Below are 17482 nucleotides of genomic sequence, written 5' to 3' on the forward strand. Positions count from 1 at the left end.
GAGAGAGGCAGAGAGGACTAGTTATAAATGGAAAGGCATCTTTCATTGAACCATTTTCTAATTCCAAATATACTGGGGTATATATAGGAGAAGATCTACTTCACATTATTATACATGGTGGGAATTCCATAGACCATATCTCATTCAGTTGTTGAAGCTATATAGAATCCTACCTGACCATGCTTCATATGAGATGATGTGGCCTCACCTATTCCATACTATTATGTACTACCATAGCTAAGAAGCTACCTCTACTGCTAATTATCTTGTCCTCCATGAATGTATCAGCCATATTGAGGATAATTGTCATTTTACTCACGATAAAGTGATGCCCAAGAAGTATAGCATGATGCACTTGGGCCACCCATGTCTAATGAGAATTTCAGCCAAATTGAGTCTAATTTTGGGTTAATGACTCACGAAGTACTCAAAGCCAAAACTTAGTTTTTGACCAATCCACCATTTACTTTAATGCTTCAATTAACCATAAAGTTAATTAGAAACATAAAAGTTGGTTTAATCCCTATCTTTACTAGTTAAAAGAGTCTTAATTATGGTGTGTTGGTAGTTGTAATTGGCCGTAGTGTGTTGTGTTGCTTGGAACTCAAGTTTGTTGCATGAATGGTGCATGAATTCCTACTCTTGGTGGGAGGTTCCAAGTACAAGAAGGGTTGAATTTTGTAAGAACTTATCTATCTTTGAGTTGAGAAAAATAGCTTATGTTTGCCTCTTAGTTTCTTATCTCTTGGAAGGATTTGTGAGCCAAAACAGAATTCTTATCATTGACATGGTGTTGCTTATCTTCAAGGTGGTGAATTCATTCCTATCTTACTATTTCAAATCATTGGACCAATTTCATTTTGTATTAGTGCCTAGGTTTATCTTGCCCTTGGTCTCAACACTTCGAGTTCTTGTGTTCATCTTGGCAAGGCGTAGAAACCATATTCCTTCAGAAGTTCACATAGTGAATGAACAAGACCGAGATTCAAAGATTGCATAATTAAGGAGGATGCTTGAGCTACTGCAAAGAAAATTAGAGCAACAACAAATGAATGCCAACCAAGAAGAAATTGATATGAAGCGTGAGACAATTAGGAATCATGAAGTAAACACTAAGTGTTCTTCCTCTCTTGTTGCTCCATTTGCCGTTACTTTGCACTAAGGCTTACTTGAGTTACTACAAGTTAGGTCAGTGCTTGAAGCCTGATGTTGGTGACAAAAGTGTGACAACGTGACAACAACAACAATGGCATTTCTTTCATAGCACTGCAATGACAACTGAAACAATCTCTGCCATTATAACTATGGTGATAGCTGATGGAAGTGGCTATAGTGGGCGTTCCTGAGCCACATGATGGAAGCAATATACATCAGAAACTTTAGTAGCTGACAAGAGATACCTTTTCTGCTAGTTGCAACACCTACACCCCTTGCAGGTGTGTAAGATGGTTGCATCATAGATATCTTGAATGCTTTCGATTCATATACAAATAGGAATCATGCAACAAATCTCAAATGAGGATAATTGTGACTCTGCTTATGTTAATCTCAATCCAATTGACAAGTTTGGAAGACCACTGAATTGCGTTGCAAAGAATGATGAATCAATTTATGTTGGTGCTAATTGAAGTAAAAAATGAGTGCACCCAAAGACATCTCCTACCCCAAATGTAGCCAGTCTCGGATCCTCTGCCATAAGACTGCTATAGGAGGGCACCCAAAGAACAAATGCTCCTGCGTCTCCATCTCTCACCTACAAAAGGCACAACACTGATCCTCTAGATAGTCCAGCTCGTCTCTGGTGGGAACTTGCCTTTGAGCTAGCATCTAAAGCGTAACTACATGGCTAGGCTAGATGTAGGGCTTCCACACTATCCACACCTCAGACTTCTTAGGATTGAGGCACCTAAAGAAGTCATAATCCCTGGCCACACCTCCATCCCGCTCAAATCAATCTACCAACCTCTGCATAGTACCTACCGACGATCCTGTAATCATAAGGATAAGGTCACAAATATGCAACAACGATTAGTGGGGAATCTGAGTGCACTGCCTCCCAAGTTCAAATGCTCGCCCGCCTCAAGTAAAGATGATGCACCCACTTGATCCAAAGAGAATCCTCCTTTACTTGTATCCTCCAAAGTACCTTGGCCAATAAGGAAAGGCTCCAAGCTTTCAAATCGCGAAATCCCAGTCCTCCTTTGGGCCTGCTCATATATGCCCAAGACATTTAGGGGTGTTTGGACGTCCACAAAAAGATATGCTGTAAATGCGGTAATATAGAGAGTCAAAAGCACTCCACTCCCTGAAGCACTGAAGTAATGAGTTGCTCCTTTCTTTCATAAGTCAGTGTCTTTTTTGGCCAATAGTTAATTATTCGTACTTAGGAATCAGGGAGTGGGTTGTAGTATGAAATTTGTAGACACTTAACAGCAAGCAGTATCCCCAAATATCGAAAGGGCATAGTCCCCTCCTGGACGTCCGTAAGAGAAAGAAGACACAACTGTGTCGAATCATCTACTCTAGCTAGATAAATATTCGACTTCCGGTGATTAATCTGAAGGTCGCCCCAAACATCTACAAACAAGAAAATAAGGCTCCTACCAATTCCTCATCCATAATAAGTCATCTGCCTACTCTAATTGCGCTAATCTGAGATGACCACACCGAGGATGAATTTGAAATTTGATTTGCTGTATTTGTCGCTCAAGGATCTCCACCCAAATATCGAATAAGTAGGGAGAGAGAGGGTCTCCTTGTCGTAGTCCTCTGACCCCTTTGAAGAATCCAAAAGACCCATTAATGGGCAGAGAGAATGACGGAGTACACTCCATTATCCAGGATATAAACTTCATAGGGAATTGAAGACCAATAAGCGCCTCACACAGAAACTCCCAATGAAATGAGTCGGAGGCCTTTTGAAGATCAACCTTCATAATGCATCTAGTGGAGATGTGCTTCCTGTGATACCTTTGGAAGAGCTTATATGCCAGATGGATATTATTTATAATGAGACATCCTTGCACAAAAGTTGTCTGAGATTGATGAAGTATTCCTCCTACCATCTTAGATAATCTCGAAGCCAATAACTTAGAGATGACCTTGTAGAATACCATACAACAGGAGATAAGTCTATAATCTGTCACGTTGCTAGCGTGGGCTGATTTCGAGACCAGCGCAATCAAAGTGTGATTCCATCTCCGCAATAATATCCCACCGGTGAAAAATTCCATAACTACAGTAGTGAAGTCCAACCCCACAATGTCCGAAGAATGCTTGAAGAACTTAGAGCTATACCCATCCGAGCCTAGAGCCCTCTAATCTCCAATATCAAATAGCGCCTGCTTTATCTCCTCTGTTATAGGAATCACTCCAAAGCATCATGCTAGTCCATGTGGACATGCTAGACAAATGTCATGCAAGAGTGAGGAATCTTCCCAAGCTGGCGATGGAAGTGTTCTGTGAAAACCTTGACCACCTTCTCAAATGATTTTGTAAGACTTCCGGCTTCTCCACTGCAATGATCTCATTATGCTTATTATTACGCTTTACCATTATATGAAAAAAGGAAGAGTTCCGGTCCACATGCTTGAAGTAGCCAATTTTTGCTTGTTGCATGGAGAAAGATTGTTTTGCAGAATCCAACAACTCCTTGTAATCCTCCGTCATGTGACCATGCAATAGTCCATCACTTTGTGCCTCCTCAAGGCGTGCTCGGGCAACAACTTTGACAGATATGTGCTGATAATGCTTGGCGTTTAATCTCTTCAAATCCGATTTCAATGTCTTTAAGATATGTAAGAGCCCATATTGTTTGTTACTTCTCTCCTACTATTGTTTATATTTTATTTTACCCATTGTCTTGACTAGTTGTGAGAAGAAGTCATGTTGGACCCACATATTGAAGAATTAGAATGACTTCTCAATGCGAATTCCTCCACCCAAGATAAAGACCAAACATGCTGAGTGATCTGGTGTGAATTCCACAAAGCTCTGTAACTCGGATCTTTTATATGAGATCTACTTTAGAGAAGATGCTTCTCAAGCTTAATTTTGATTCAGGCTAGTCAGTGCTTAATTGGAGACAAGGATGTTGACAAGTCATCAAATTTAGTGGAAATTGACATACGATATCACATGATCCTTGACTTTTTATCTTAGGCTCTATTCCATGACGAAAGGAATAGATTTCACTTTGACCTAGTATATCATGGTCTCATCATCTTGGTGCATTTGTAACTAGCACTCTTGTTTATATTTTCATGGCTATCCACAAAAACTGTGCTCACGATAGCACGATGTAAAAATTCTTTGTTTCTTTTTTCAAGTTAACTAGAAGGATAGTAGTAAACTTATGGATCACACGGTCTATTAGCTAAGAAATAAATTTAGTTTAATGATTTCTTTGGTTTGAACAAACTGGTGCCCAGAAACCAAACTATGTTAGAATCAATGGCTGTTGGCTTGATAAGATTTGGCTAATATGCCCATAACTATCCAATTGTCTAAATAGAAGATTAAAAATTTTACTATGTTTTTGTGATGCTTATTCATTGCTTTGGAGTTTAGACAATTTAATTCATTATCCACCATGGAATTTTTATAATCTCAGTGGTGACTCTATTTAATTTCTAATCAATTTCTCATGCCCCAATGGATTATCAACTACATATTGAAGTTCATCTAAACAACTTCATATATCAAAATTCTGGATATTGCTATTAATATATTGAAGTTCATCCAAAAAACTGGTTTGAATTTGCAAAGCTTCAGTAGAAAGTATAACACAAAAAAATATAATCACTATGCATCTACTATTGCTTGAAATCCTTGGTGACTTAGCACATGTCAGGCTTTGATGGAAGGCAATAGATTCATGGATCTCGGAAGGCTACGAGAAGCATTACCATTCTATGAAAAGATTATGAAGAATTTGGTATTTCAGGTAATTTATCTCTCTAGAAAATAATGCATGATGAAGCATTTGAGTTTCTTTGTGTTTTCTTCATATGAGCTTATGATAAATTTCAAAATTCGATTACAAGTATGTTGATGAATTTTCACTAAATTTCCCTTCTCCTAGAGCTACATATCCTTAAATGCATTAGACTACAACTATGTCTAGATGCTCTTCTTAAATATGTAAATGGCAAACTATGATTTTAGGTAGAAGAAATTAAAAGTTGGTCTTGAGAATGTCATTCTAAAGTGATTTTTGTTGTCATGATAGTGTAACTTTTCTTCTCAGGACGTTGAGCTCATTGTCTCACTTGTGTATGACATGATTGTTAATATTGATAGGATTGATCGATGTTGTGATTGGCTGCTAGAGGAGGTGAATAGTATCTTTGACTCAGAAATAGAGATTATACTTTCTCTTTCACTTATGTGGCGATCAAGTTCGCAAGGTATCTGAGGTGTGCCGGTGTTAAAAAATAATAATAATAATGAATACAAAGAAATAACGCACTTAATATGGTATAAAATGTCGTGTTGTGCCGGTCCCATGGGTAAAATTTTTCATTCTGCCTGTAGACTAACACTAGCACAATTCGCCGCAAGGTCATGGAGGCTGCCACGACATCGTGGCATCCTCCGTGACCTTGTGGTGTCATGGAGGAAGTCGCGAGGTTGGTATTATTATTATTATTATTATTATTATTATTTTACTTTCTTTGTTTATTTTTTAGATTGTTAATTTAAATTTCTTCCCTTATTCTTTTCTTTTTTAATTATTTTACTCTTTGATTCCTTAATTTTGCCCCTCTATTGTTTTTTTTTCTCTTTGTCATTCGTCCACGATAATGATGATAATTTTTTCCTTCTTCATCCATCCATAAGATAATCATAGAAAAATAAAATCCCTAAGGATGGTTAATTTTTTTTCCCTCTATGTCCATGAGATAAATAGAAAAAAAATAAACTTGTGTAAGATGGAGAAAACATATTATTAGAAAAAAAAATAAATATAAAATAATTTCTAACCTTGTAAAATACACTATTATGGATTAGATTAGTATTTATATATATTTAGTGTCATTGTAAACTAATCAAAATAAATCCAGATTAAATTTAGTTTAAATCTATTTGATCCTGCCATATCTATTTGGTGGATTCTAACTAACCCAAAATTGACTTTTATAGATAATATCAAAACATGAACTCAATATTTAACATTTCAAATATAACTCAATGCGAAACAATCTATGACAATCAAATATTAATAAAACTTTTTTTAATTAATATATTTATATTTAAAAAAATATAGAAATTATTTCAACATGACTACAATATCGAAACCGTATGTCATAAACCAAAACTTTGACACAATTTGAAATTTTAAACCTTGCTCTTATCACTACATTTTTTATATGGTTTGGATCCCCGCCTTACTACACAGCTTAACGATTCGTTTGGTGGATTATGTAGGATCGAAGAAAGTGTTAGAGGGGGGAGGTGAATTGCTCATGCCACTTTTTCACAGTTTTTCATGAGATAGCAGCGGAAATAAAAACAAAGCTAAGCACAGAAAGATACATTTCTTTTTTACATGGTTCATAGTCTGTGCTACCAGTCTAAGGTCCGCGATCGTTGATCGCTTTTGATGGACAATTCACTATCAATCTGTTGATTACAAAATATTAGGATTGGTAACAAGTTTATCGTCCTTAAAAATGAAGTACGAATAAAATGAAATGAAATAAAGCACTAAGTATACCGACAATATCGAGATGTGGACTTCTATGCGTTTGATGGAGTAGTGTCTCGGTGTATTGGTGTAGCGTTGGCGTTTCGGGAGTGAGACATCAGTTGGAGCACTTGGAAGCTTGATTGAAGTAGTGTACTGAGCTCTTGGACGAAGGACCTTTATATAGATTGACTCCAGGCGGCTATACCAACTTCAGGCGTCTCCACTGAGGCCAATCTGATCACTTTTCATCGCTGACATCCATATCGCCTAGATCACTTCTGGGCACTTGGATCGCTGATATGGCTGCACCTGGGTGAAGCTTTATTTGAATCGTCATTATCCCTTCTCCGACCCTTGTATCCCTTCTAGGCGCCTAGAAGCTGATGTGTGCCAGCCAACCAGAGCGTGCCAACTCAACTTCTTGCGTGGCTAGGTTCTTGCCATCCCGACGCTGGGATCCTATCTAGTCATCCGGACGTCCGGGCGCTTGGATCCCTTTCGGATGCCTGGACTAGCCTAACTCTGGCCACCTTTGATTTCTTGCATCACAAAGTTAGTATAACTGGTATAATATGAAATTAAAAATTAAATGATTTGACAGTCTCGTGACTGTCTGATCTTTACTTTGGATTTCACTGAAACCCTAGGTCGAATTGACGCTTACTGTTCTCTTCGAGGGAACACATCCTCAACTATTGCTCTTAGGAGAGTTTACCTGACTTACCAAATATCCGGCCCTCCAGACTTGTTTGGACTTTATGTTTGACATCCGATCCTCTGACCCCAGGGCTTCCTCTCGATGTCCGGTTCCATCTAGACTTCCTGCTTGGTGTCCTTGATTTGCCAAGTCTTTTGCCAATTCCACTGATTAGGACATCCTTGTCTAGCCTTAACTAGGACTTTCCCTTTACCTAGTGTCCACTAGAACTTTTGCTTTGCCTAATATCCAGTTAACTTGACCTATTAGGATTTTCTGGTTAAACCATTTGTATACTTAGTCAACTTTGTTAGATTACAATAAACTTAACTTTGAACATTTGCTAACATCAAAATTTAGGTTTGACTATCTGGTGCTCACTGTTAGTGTTGGAAGTACCAACTAATTGAACCTAATTTTGATAATGATAAAATGTTCAAAGTTAAGCTGAGTTGTGATCTAACAAGCTTACCTGAGTATGCTACATGACACATCCTTTACCTACGAACTTAGAAGTCAAAGGAAAGCAAGGGGTAGTGAGGACACCGACTCGATGGGTATAAGAAAGATAGTGCATGAACTACATAGTGTAAGGAGATTAAAGGAAGCAGCCTTAGGTAATAATATTTACTACAAAAATAGGAGCCCCAATATGATCATCTGCTAATAAAAACATAAACTGTAATATAATCCTTTACTAACCTACTCAACCAGGTATAGCAATAAATAGGAAGTACATACATTATATCTAAAAACCATCTGCATAAAGCCAGCAATATAACAAATTCTGACTACGCACAAACTCATACTACCATTATTTGGTCTAGTGGGCAAACAAAGTGAGGTAGCTATTTAACTCCTCAGCTACTAACTGTGGGTGGAATCACGCTACCACTATTTGATTTAGTGGGTAGTCAGAGCGTATAAATGTCATTGTTTGCAAGGGAACTCACGCTACCACTATTGGTCTAGTGGGTAGATAGGACGTGTAAATATCTAGCTACGGACTGTGGGTGGGCTCACGCTACAACTATCTGGTCTAGTGGGCAGTTCAAATGTACACATGTATATAATGTAGTACAAACCAAACAGTAAGAATCTCATCCATGAGTAAAACCTCGCTAGCTATGTTACGGTAAGATAACATCATGTATATAAATAACATCATGCATGAATAACAATATGACTATACAGATATCAAATAGATATATATAAGTTTAAAAAATAAAAGGTCAAACTCAAAAAGCAACATAGAGTAGATATCAAGGTAATAATAACTACTATACATCCAATGTAAATAACAGATCATGTACTAAAGTCAAGAAACTATAGAGGTCAAAGAAAAAACTATCCACCTCTATTGTAAAACAAGTTGACTATCTTCTAGTCAAAGGGTCAGTCTCTCGCTCTACAATATTGGATACGAAACCAATCTAAGTACTTGAACAGTCCTAGTAATGAAAATCAAATCGGTTTATTAACCTATTGATTAATTCTTATGTTAATCCATTAATCGGCCAAATAATTGATTTATAATTTACTCAATTAATCAATGAATGATCTAATTAATCATATAATTAAACGGTTTTATCTAATAAGGGACTTAATCAATTCACTTCCTTAATTAACTGATTAACCAAATCCTACATTAATTAACCACTTAATCAATTATGTTACAGGGATATAAACTCTAACAACCCCATCTTTTAATTAATCCATTTATATTAAATAATCAACTAATCTTTTAATCAATACATTATAAATATTCCCATTTATTTATTCTGATTTGAGATTCATTAATCAATTAATTAAGCAAAGTTAGATAACTAGATCATACCATCCGATCAATGATAATTTTAATTAACTTCCAATTTTTCTTCTCCGATGGCTCTCAGTGGCAGGCGGAGACGTCGAGGCTGGTGGTCGACGGAGTGGCAGCAGCCGACGGTGGCGCGAGTTGCATCGGCGATTTGCAAAGGGGGCAGCCGGCTATCGTCCGCAATAGCTACGCATAGCAAGGGAGAAAGGAAGGAGGACGACCGACATTTGGGCGGTGGTAATGGATGCTCGGTACGACGGTGGGGACGCAACAGCAAGCATGACAACGATCCATGCCCGTGGCAGCTGATCGCTGGGAGGAGAGGTCAACGATGGCGGCCTCCAGGTGAAGGGAGAAGGCACGGGAACAATGGGAAATCCGACAGCGGCGCATATGATCATGGCCTCTCTTTCTCTCACTCATTGGACCACGTGAATCGGCTACGACCGACGGTTGGCGCATGGCGACAGATAGGGTTACAAGTGAAGGCAAAGGAGGAGCGATAGATGAGGTAATTATGACTTAGTTTAAACGATTAAAACCTAAGTTTATGTTTCAATTAACTCCTAACTTAATAGATAATCTAAACATGCTTTATCAGAGTCTAACCCATTTATCCCTATAAAATATAATTAAATTTATTTTAAATTTTGAAAAATTTCTATAAATCATATATATTATTTATGTTAATTTTTTATTGATTATTATAAATTTTAATATTTCATTTTATCTTAATTTAAATTGAGTCTATAATTTATTACTTTGATCACTTTTCTCTTAAATATTATATATATATATATATATAAATTTGGTATATTGCATTCTGTCCTACTAAATAAAAATTTAGCCCCTAAATTTACTACTTAAGGTGTAATAACACTAAAATATACTCCGCAATACGAGTAGAACAATGTCCACACTTCCATATTAAAATACGGAAGTCCTTTAGCTAAAACTACGAGATATGTTAGTGTCAGCTCTAAGAGCCATATTTATCATTAAAAGGCATTGTTTTAGTTATTATATTTACTTCATGTTTGTGTTAGTTGAATAAATATAATAATGCCGTAAAATAGTAAGTTCTAATTTATAACATATCAATTAGTTGAATTGATTGTGGGAGACTATTGATATATACATAGAACACTACTCTTAAATAATCCTAGTTAAGTGTTAATAAACAAGGACAATATTAATGTGTTGAGATTTGCATGTAGTTAACTGATGACTTGATCTCACAAGTTATGGATATAAGATATCAAGTTGACACATGAGTATATATTAGAGAATATGTACTGAATTGACCCACCATGAGAAGTTGTATGAATCGTTATATGAGTATCATAAACATTCTTATAGTGACTATTATTATAAATAATTCTTAGACCTGATGTCATTACGGTTTCCTACATAAGGAGTTGTGTACTTTGGCATTGATAAACATCACCTGTAACAAGGTGGACTATAAAATTGTTCACTAGGTATGTAATGAGCTATGCAGAGGGATGCGAGTGATGTAAATGAGATTTGTCCCTTCTATATAACTGAAGATACATCTGTAGGCCCTTTGATTGAGTATGATTATTAAAATGTATGGTCATGCTCAAACAAGTCAATATGAGATATCAATTTATTTGGTTAAGTGAGTTTATTTAGAGATCAAGAAACACATAGATTGATGAGAGGATGACACAATCAATGCCTCATGAATCTAGATATCAAGGATAAAAGGAATGAGTTATACGAGATAATGATCACAGATAGGTTAGGTCGGATCTTAATATTTTCGTCACTTGGGTAGCAATGATGATTGCTAGATGTCACTCATTACTTGTGTATCTAAAATAGTTTTAGAAACACTGTCAACTTTACGAGAACCTAATGGGCCACACACAGAGAGCATATTGATTTGGAGATAGGTTTATTTTATGATTTCAAACCTTAAGCTTATTGGATTAATAAGAATATAATTAGGGTTAGGACTTATTGGATTAATGAGTTAATCCAATTAGACCTTAAAGGCTTATTGGTTTAATAGTTAATTTAATATTCTTGTTCTTTCTTTTAAGCACATGCCAACTAGAAACTACAAGAAACCCTAATGATTAGGTTTTCTTTTTGATCTTCACCTTAAATAGCCATCTCTTTAAAAAGGGCAAGAAGGTTAAGAGTTAGCAAGAAGGTGAAGAGTTAACTTCTTCTCTTTATTGTCACCTTAAATAGCCATCTTTTTAAGGAGGGCAAGAAGGTGAAGAGTTAGTCAGAAAGTTCAATGTTAGCTTCTTCTCTTTATTGTCACCTTAAATAGTCATCTCTTTAAAGAAAGGAAGAAGGTGAAGAGTTATCTTATTCTTGGATTGCCACCTTAAATAGTCATCTTTAGCAAGAAGGAAAAGGTGTGTGAGACTCGGCTGGACTAGTAGTGTTGCAAGGGTTCACGCATCAAAGGTAATAATCCTATTCGCTAGAGTAGTTGCAAGAGTAGTTCTGCATTCGCATGGATATCTAGAGGGATTAATTTCCGTGACATTTTTTAATTTGTTTTTCGCTATAGATCTTAACAATGGTATGAGAGCCACTTGCGAATGTGTTCTCCGTCTTGTTTTATATTTGATATAAACGAATAGACGTGTGTTTATTATGATTTGCTCGGAATGATTCATGAGTGACTTTAACGGGTGTTGTTTTGATTTGTCTGGAATGAAACAGTTTGTGTTGATCAAAACACAGTGATTGTGATGTCTTCATGTTAAATATGAATGTGTGTTACAATCCAGTTTCATTCGACGGATCATAAATCCTTGGGGTGTTGCCCTTTAGGACCCTGTATGGTTTCGCCATATAAATCGTTAATTGGAATCATAATAAAATGATGTCATAGATTTGTTACATGTGATGTTTGCCATGTTGCATGGTTATGATTTATTACCCAATTTGATTGGATTATGTGTATGTGTGTTGTAAATTCATAATACGACATCCGTGTCGTGTCTTTTAACTTCATACTTCAAGTTGTAAAAGTATTTCTCTTTTCATCAGACTCCCCTTGAATGTAACTCGAGGTTTTTCTTTTTTATAATGTAAAAATTAGAATAGTGCTAGTATAATATTGGATGATAGTTGAAAAGGAGGCCAACAACACATTACAACCAAGGAAACACTTGGAGAAGATGCAATTCCCTAAGTTGACTTTTTGATCCCCTTATTGGCTTGAGAAGATCGCAGTAGATAGGCTATAACCATGTCACGTTTATTTACTTATTGTGCATATATGTTGATGTATGCCATGCTTGAATGTGATCCATGTATAATTAGTAGTTTTACCATAATTAGGTCAATTTAATGTCTACCAAAGTTTGGCTTGATCGATTACAAACATATTTGCCAAAGCAAAATTACTCAATTTATCTTGGTAGCGTGCAACATGACAATTGTGATGCTCAACTATTGAATTTTGGATGTGGTTTAATTAAGTTACCTCAATTGGATTGAGAACTTGGAGGCATAGGGTCATTCGATGGGCAAAAGAACAAATAGTTTTGTTCACCTAACTATTTAAGAATTGCATACGATGCAATTGGTAAATGTTACCTACTTAATATATCCAAGTCTTGGGTGATTAGCCAAAGCTAACTTAAGATGGGATATAATATGGATCTTGTCCCACATGAATGTTATTGCTATTGGGGTTTGTAGCTAGTAGTGTGCAAAGACTACGATTGCTTACATTCATGACTTGCTCCTACCAAGCTTTACATTTTAGTGGGAGAATCATTTAATTAAAGACCTAATTAAGTAATTTAAATATAATACTTATTTCTGCGTTTATTGTTGTTGTAGATAACCATGTCAACACACATGTCTAATACCTACTCATTGTGATCTTCTGTCCTTGATAAGGGCAAGCTCAATGGAGCTAATTTATTAGACTAGTACAAAAACATAATAATTGTTCTCAAGTAAGAAAGAAAATTGTACGTCCGCAGTTTATTTCTAAACCACCAGCCTCTAATGCTACTTGTGCGAATAAGGATGCTCATAAGAAATATCAGGATGATGCATTGGATATATATGTTGGATCGTGAGCACGTGAGAGGGGGTGAATCACGTGTTTTTGAAAAATAAAGTTATTTTAAAAATTAAAATAAATTGCAGCGGAAAAGATAAAAATAAGCAAAGTAAAGATACGAGCGGTTTTACTTGGTTCGGAGCTTTCGATGACTCCTACTCTAAGACTCATGTCCCGCAGCCTTATCGACGGATAATCCACTAAACGCCTCTTTTGGAACCGCAAGAATATGTAATTGAATACAAAGACAGAGACAGTGTAACAGCCTACACTTTCCTTTTAAAAACAGTAATAAAAATGCAACACAATTTAAATGTTACCAACAACTTCGGAGTTGTGTGTGCTCGTGTGTTGCGAACGATCTACCGGAGACTGTCGGATGACTTGGAGGAGCAGCTCCACAACAGAAAGACTTCTTTGAAGCAGCAGAGTCTGGCTTCATTCATCAGGATTTTTATTGCCTAGTTTCACTCTCCAGGATTTTCACCATGTAGTTTCACTCACTAGGGTCTGACTTCAATCATCAGGACTTCAACCACCTAGCTTCAGTCATTAGGGTCTGACTTCACTCACCAGGACTTCAACCACCTAGCTTCACTCACTAGGGTTCGACTTTAACCACCTAGCTTCACTCACTAGGATCTGATATCAATCACTAGGGCTTCCTCTTGCCTAACCTCCGATTAGGACTAGTCACTTAGTAGACTTCTCATCTACCTAATCTTCGGTTAGGACTTACCCTTGCTATTTATCTAGTCCTGACTAGACTTCTCTCTTCCAAACATCAAGTCCTGTTTGGATTAATCCTTAGTCAACCTGACCCTATATTGGTATATTGTCAAACATTAAAACCTTTAGAGGTCGACTGCACCAATAATCTCCTCTTTTTTATGTTTGACAATTTTCTTAAGTTAGGTTTGAGTCTTAATAGTTTTATACTATGGTTTGGGAGATTTGAAATAATATTTCTAACTTAAGGTCACTCTCCCTCTTTGACACACATCAAAATATCTAAACTTAAAAGGCACATATGAATTTTTGAAAAAATCTTAGAGTACAATCTTTAAATACTTAAGGATATTCATTTGAGAGTTTTTAAAAGATTTTTCAAGAATTTTTAAATAATTTTCAATATATATTTTAAAAGATTTTTCTAACAATATTTGTTAAAGATTTTTGGAAAATTATATCAAAGTTTCACAAGATGATGTTACAAAATTTTTCCAAAGAGTTTGCAAAAGATTTTTCAAGGATTTTAAAGACTTTTCAAAACATTTAGGAAAAATAATATTTATTAAAGAATTTTGAGAGAATATTTCAAAGTTTTGGTAAAATGATATTTCAAATAATTTTGAAACTGTATTGTAAGATTTTTCAAAGAGTTTTCAAAAGATTTTTCAAGGATTTTATAATTTCAAAGATTTACAAAACTTGAAAGAATTTTGAAAATTATGTTTGATTAGGACTCCTCAACTAGACAGAGTCTTAGAAAATCTTGTTAACCATAAGAAAAAACTTCCTACATGTCTTTAGGGTTGAACCAAATCAAAAGAGCAAACTTAAGTATTTTTCAAAATATTTTCTGAAGTTTTCAAAAGTGGTTTTCAAAAACATGTTTAAGAATTTTCAAAATATTTTTTTAAAGAAAACATGTATTTGTAGAATATTTTCTAAAGAATTTTTCAAATGGTTTGTTAGAAGAATTTTAAAGTTTATGTTGAAATTATATTGTCTGAAATTTGACGATAACATTTCTAAGATATTTTTCTAAATTTTTGTTTGAATATCTTTTCAAAATGTACCTTTCAAATGAATCTCCCCCTCAACCTAACATTTCCTTAGAAAACTTTTATTAGCCACAAGAAATTTCTGTCTATGTGTCTGGGGGTCTAGTAGTCTATGGTTAACCAAAAAGATCTAAATACTAAGTGTAGATCAATATTCATTTTTAAAAGTGTACACTTTTGAAAGCTATGCAATTAATCATGATTTATTTTTCTTGACATCTCAACCATTCTAGATTGTCAAACATGATAATCTTTTATGTTTAGAGAGATGCTTGACATATTTTGTCTAAGGTAGAAATAATTTTCCATTAGATTTGATAAAGTAGAATTGTTTAAATTAACATTAATTAATTATGTATTAATTAATTATTCCGAAATTTTAGAATTGGAATTTCAAATTAATCATGAGTTATAATTAATTTAGTTTAAGATTGCTTTCAGTTTGAATTAATTGAGTGTAATTAAATTTTGCTTAATTATTATTAACTTAATTAAATTGATTTTATTTGATTAGTTTATTACTGATTTGACTAATCGTTAATTTTAGAATAATTAAATTCATATTATTAATTGAGATTAATTTAATTAGTAATTAAATTTGGATTAACTATTACTTATTAATTAAATTTTAAGTTAATTGGCTATTAATTTTGAATTATTACTTGAATTATTTAGATTTAATAATTTTAATTGAGATCAATTAATATTTATTAAATAAATTTTGAATCAACTTAATTAGATAAATTGAGTAAATTCAGATTTATAATCATTGAATTTTAGATTTTATTTTATTTTTAATTTAATAGATAAGTTAAACAGGTTTTATCAGAATCTAACCCATTTATCCCTTAAAATATATTTTAAATTTATTTTAAATTCCAAAAAAAATCTATAAAATCATATATATTCTTTTATGTTGATTTCTTTATTTATTATTAATAATTTTAATATTTTATTTCATATTAATTTAAATTTAGTACATAATTTATTACTTTGATCACTTTTCTCTTATATATATATATATATATATAGATATTTAAATTTGGTATATTACACTTTCCTTCCCCATGACAGACAATCATTTTAATCTTCACTCGTTGAGGCTCGATGGATTTATTTGATTTTATATGTAGCAACTAAGGTAAGAGTATATCACCTGATCCTACTCATCACAACACTATTTTGGTATTGACATAAGGTTTAATCTTTGTGTCGCCTTGTTCCTTGTCTCATTCTCCAGTGGAACAATGAGTATTGGCCATGTCGGGAAGCACAATTATATATTTCAAGCACTGGACACTACCATTTTTGCACATTCAACCTTAAAAACATTAGAAAATAAGTTTTGCAGGGAAACATAATTATCCTATTGAACTTGCTAACAAATTTAAAGATATCAATTAACAAAATTTAATTCAAAATTCATTTGATTATTTTCCATGTTTTAGTACTGCATTTACATAGGATGAGAAATATACTTACATGGTGCAACTGGAAATTCAAGATTAAATGACAGATTAGTAGTGGAAGTATCCAAGACATTCTCAAATGAAGTCAAAGATGTTTGAGGTATCTCTGCTAGTCAGGAAGTAATGTACGTTGCTGATATACCTACAGCTGATGTGGAGTGGGCAAAATGGGGCTAAGGTGCTGACAGAACCTTTCTGTTAACGATTTGTGTCCTAGATGGAGTGAAAAGAAACTCAAAGAAAGAAATTAACTCAGAGTGGTGATATCAACTTAAATAAAATAACATCATACCTCTTTTGTATTCAATATCGAAGAATGATATATTCAATACAGCAAGGATAAAACTTACCATGACCCATAGACAAGGGTGAAGATAGTAAACACTTTAAAATTTAACGAACTGTGGGCAAGATAATTTTGTTGGATATAAAATAGAAACTAACATAAATGAAAGAACAGTATAAAATAAAAATAGATAGAAAGAAGTGCATCCTCCCAAAATTGATAGGGTATATGCATATGAAACAATAAGGAGCAAATTACATTCAACAAACGATTCTTGCTTTTACTTGCACTTCTTATAGGGAGCTATACAGACATCGTCTGTTAATATATAATATCATGAGTTATACAGGTGGAAGATAAAACAGGTTCTATGCATTCAATATTCAAGAGCATTATCATATCTGAGTCTTAATAGAAGCAGAAGACCAAACTTCTGTTTCTTGATAAACAGAGGCAGAATTTCTGACCGACACTTTCAACATATACACCACATATCATAAGTTTGAACGATGGATTTTACCAAAAAAATGTGAGCAATGGATTTGACAAAAAAAAATGTGAACAATGTAAGGGAAAGATAACAGAATCAGACCAATGAATAAAATTGGATTCCATTGACCTTTGTAAATAGGTTAAATATATAAATGAGTATAACATTTTTTTT

The 17482-nt window shown here is 34.4% G+C and overlaps 1 protein-coding gene across 3 annotated transcripts in view; it reads left to right on the forward strand.

Moving 5' to 3' along the window:
- The window catches only part of LOC121975047, a 65269-nt gene that overhangs the window by 21223 nt on the left and 26564 nt on the right, over window positions 1-17482 (forward strand). For 2 of the 3 annotated variants that reach the window (XM_042526413.1, XM_042526411.1), the window contains exon 4: window positions 4853-4945. The exons of the other annotated variant lie outside the window; for it this stretch is intronic. In XM_042526413.1, coding sequence (XP_042382347.1) covers window positions 4853-4945 — 93 coding nt within the window. The remainder of the gene's footprint in view (window positions 1-4852; window positions 4946-17482) is intronic. 3 annotated transcript variants of the gene reach the window in all.

The sequence above is a fragment of the Zingiber officinale genome, chromosome 4B, assembly GCF_018446385.1.
Source record: "Zingiber officinale cultivar Zhangliang chromosome 4B, Zo_v1.1, whole genome shotgun sequence".
Lineage (NCBI taxonomy): Eukaryota > Viridiplantae > Streptophyta > Magnoliopsida > Zingiberales > Zingiberaceae > Zingiber > Zingiber officinale.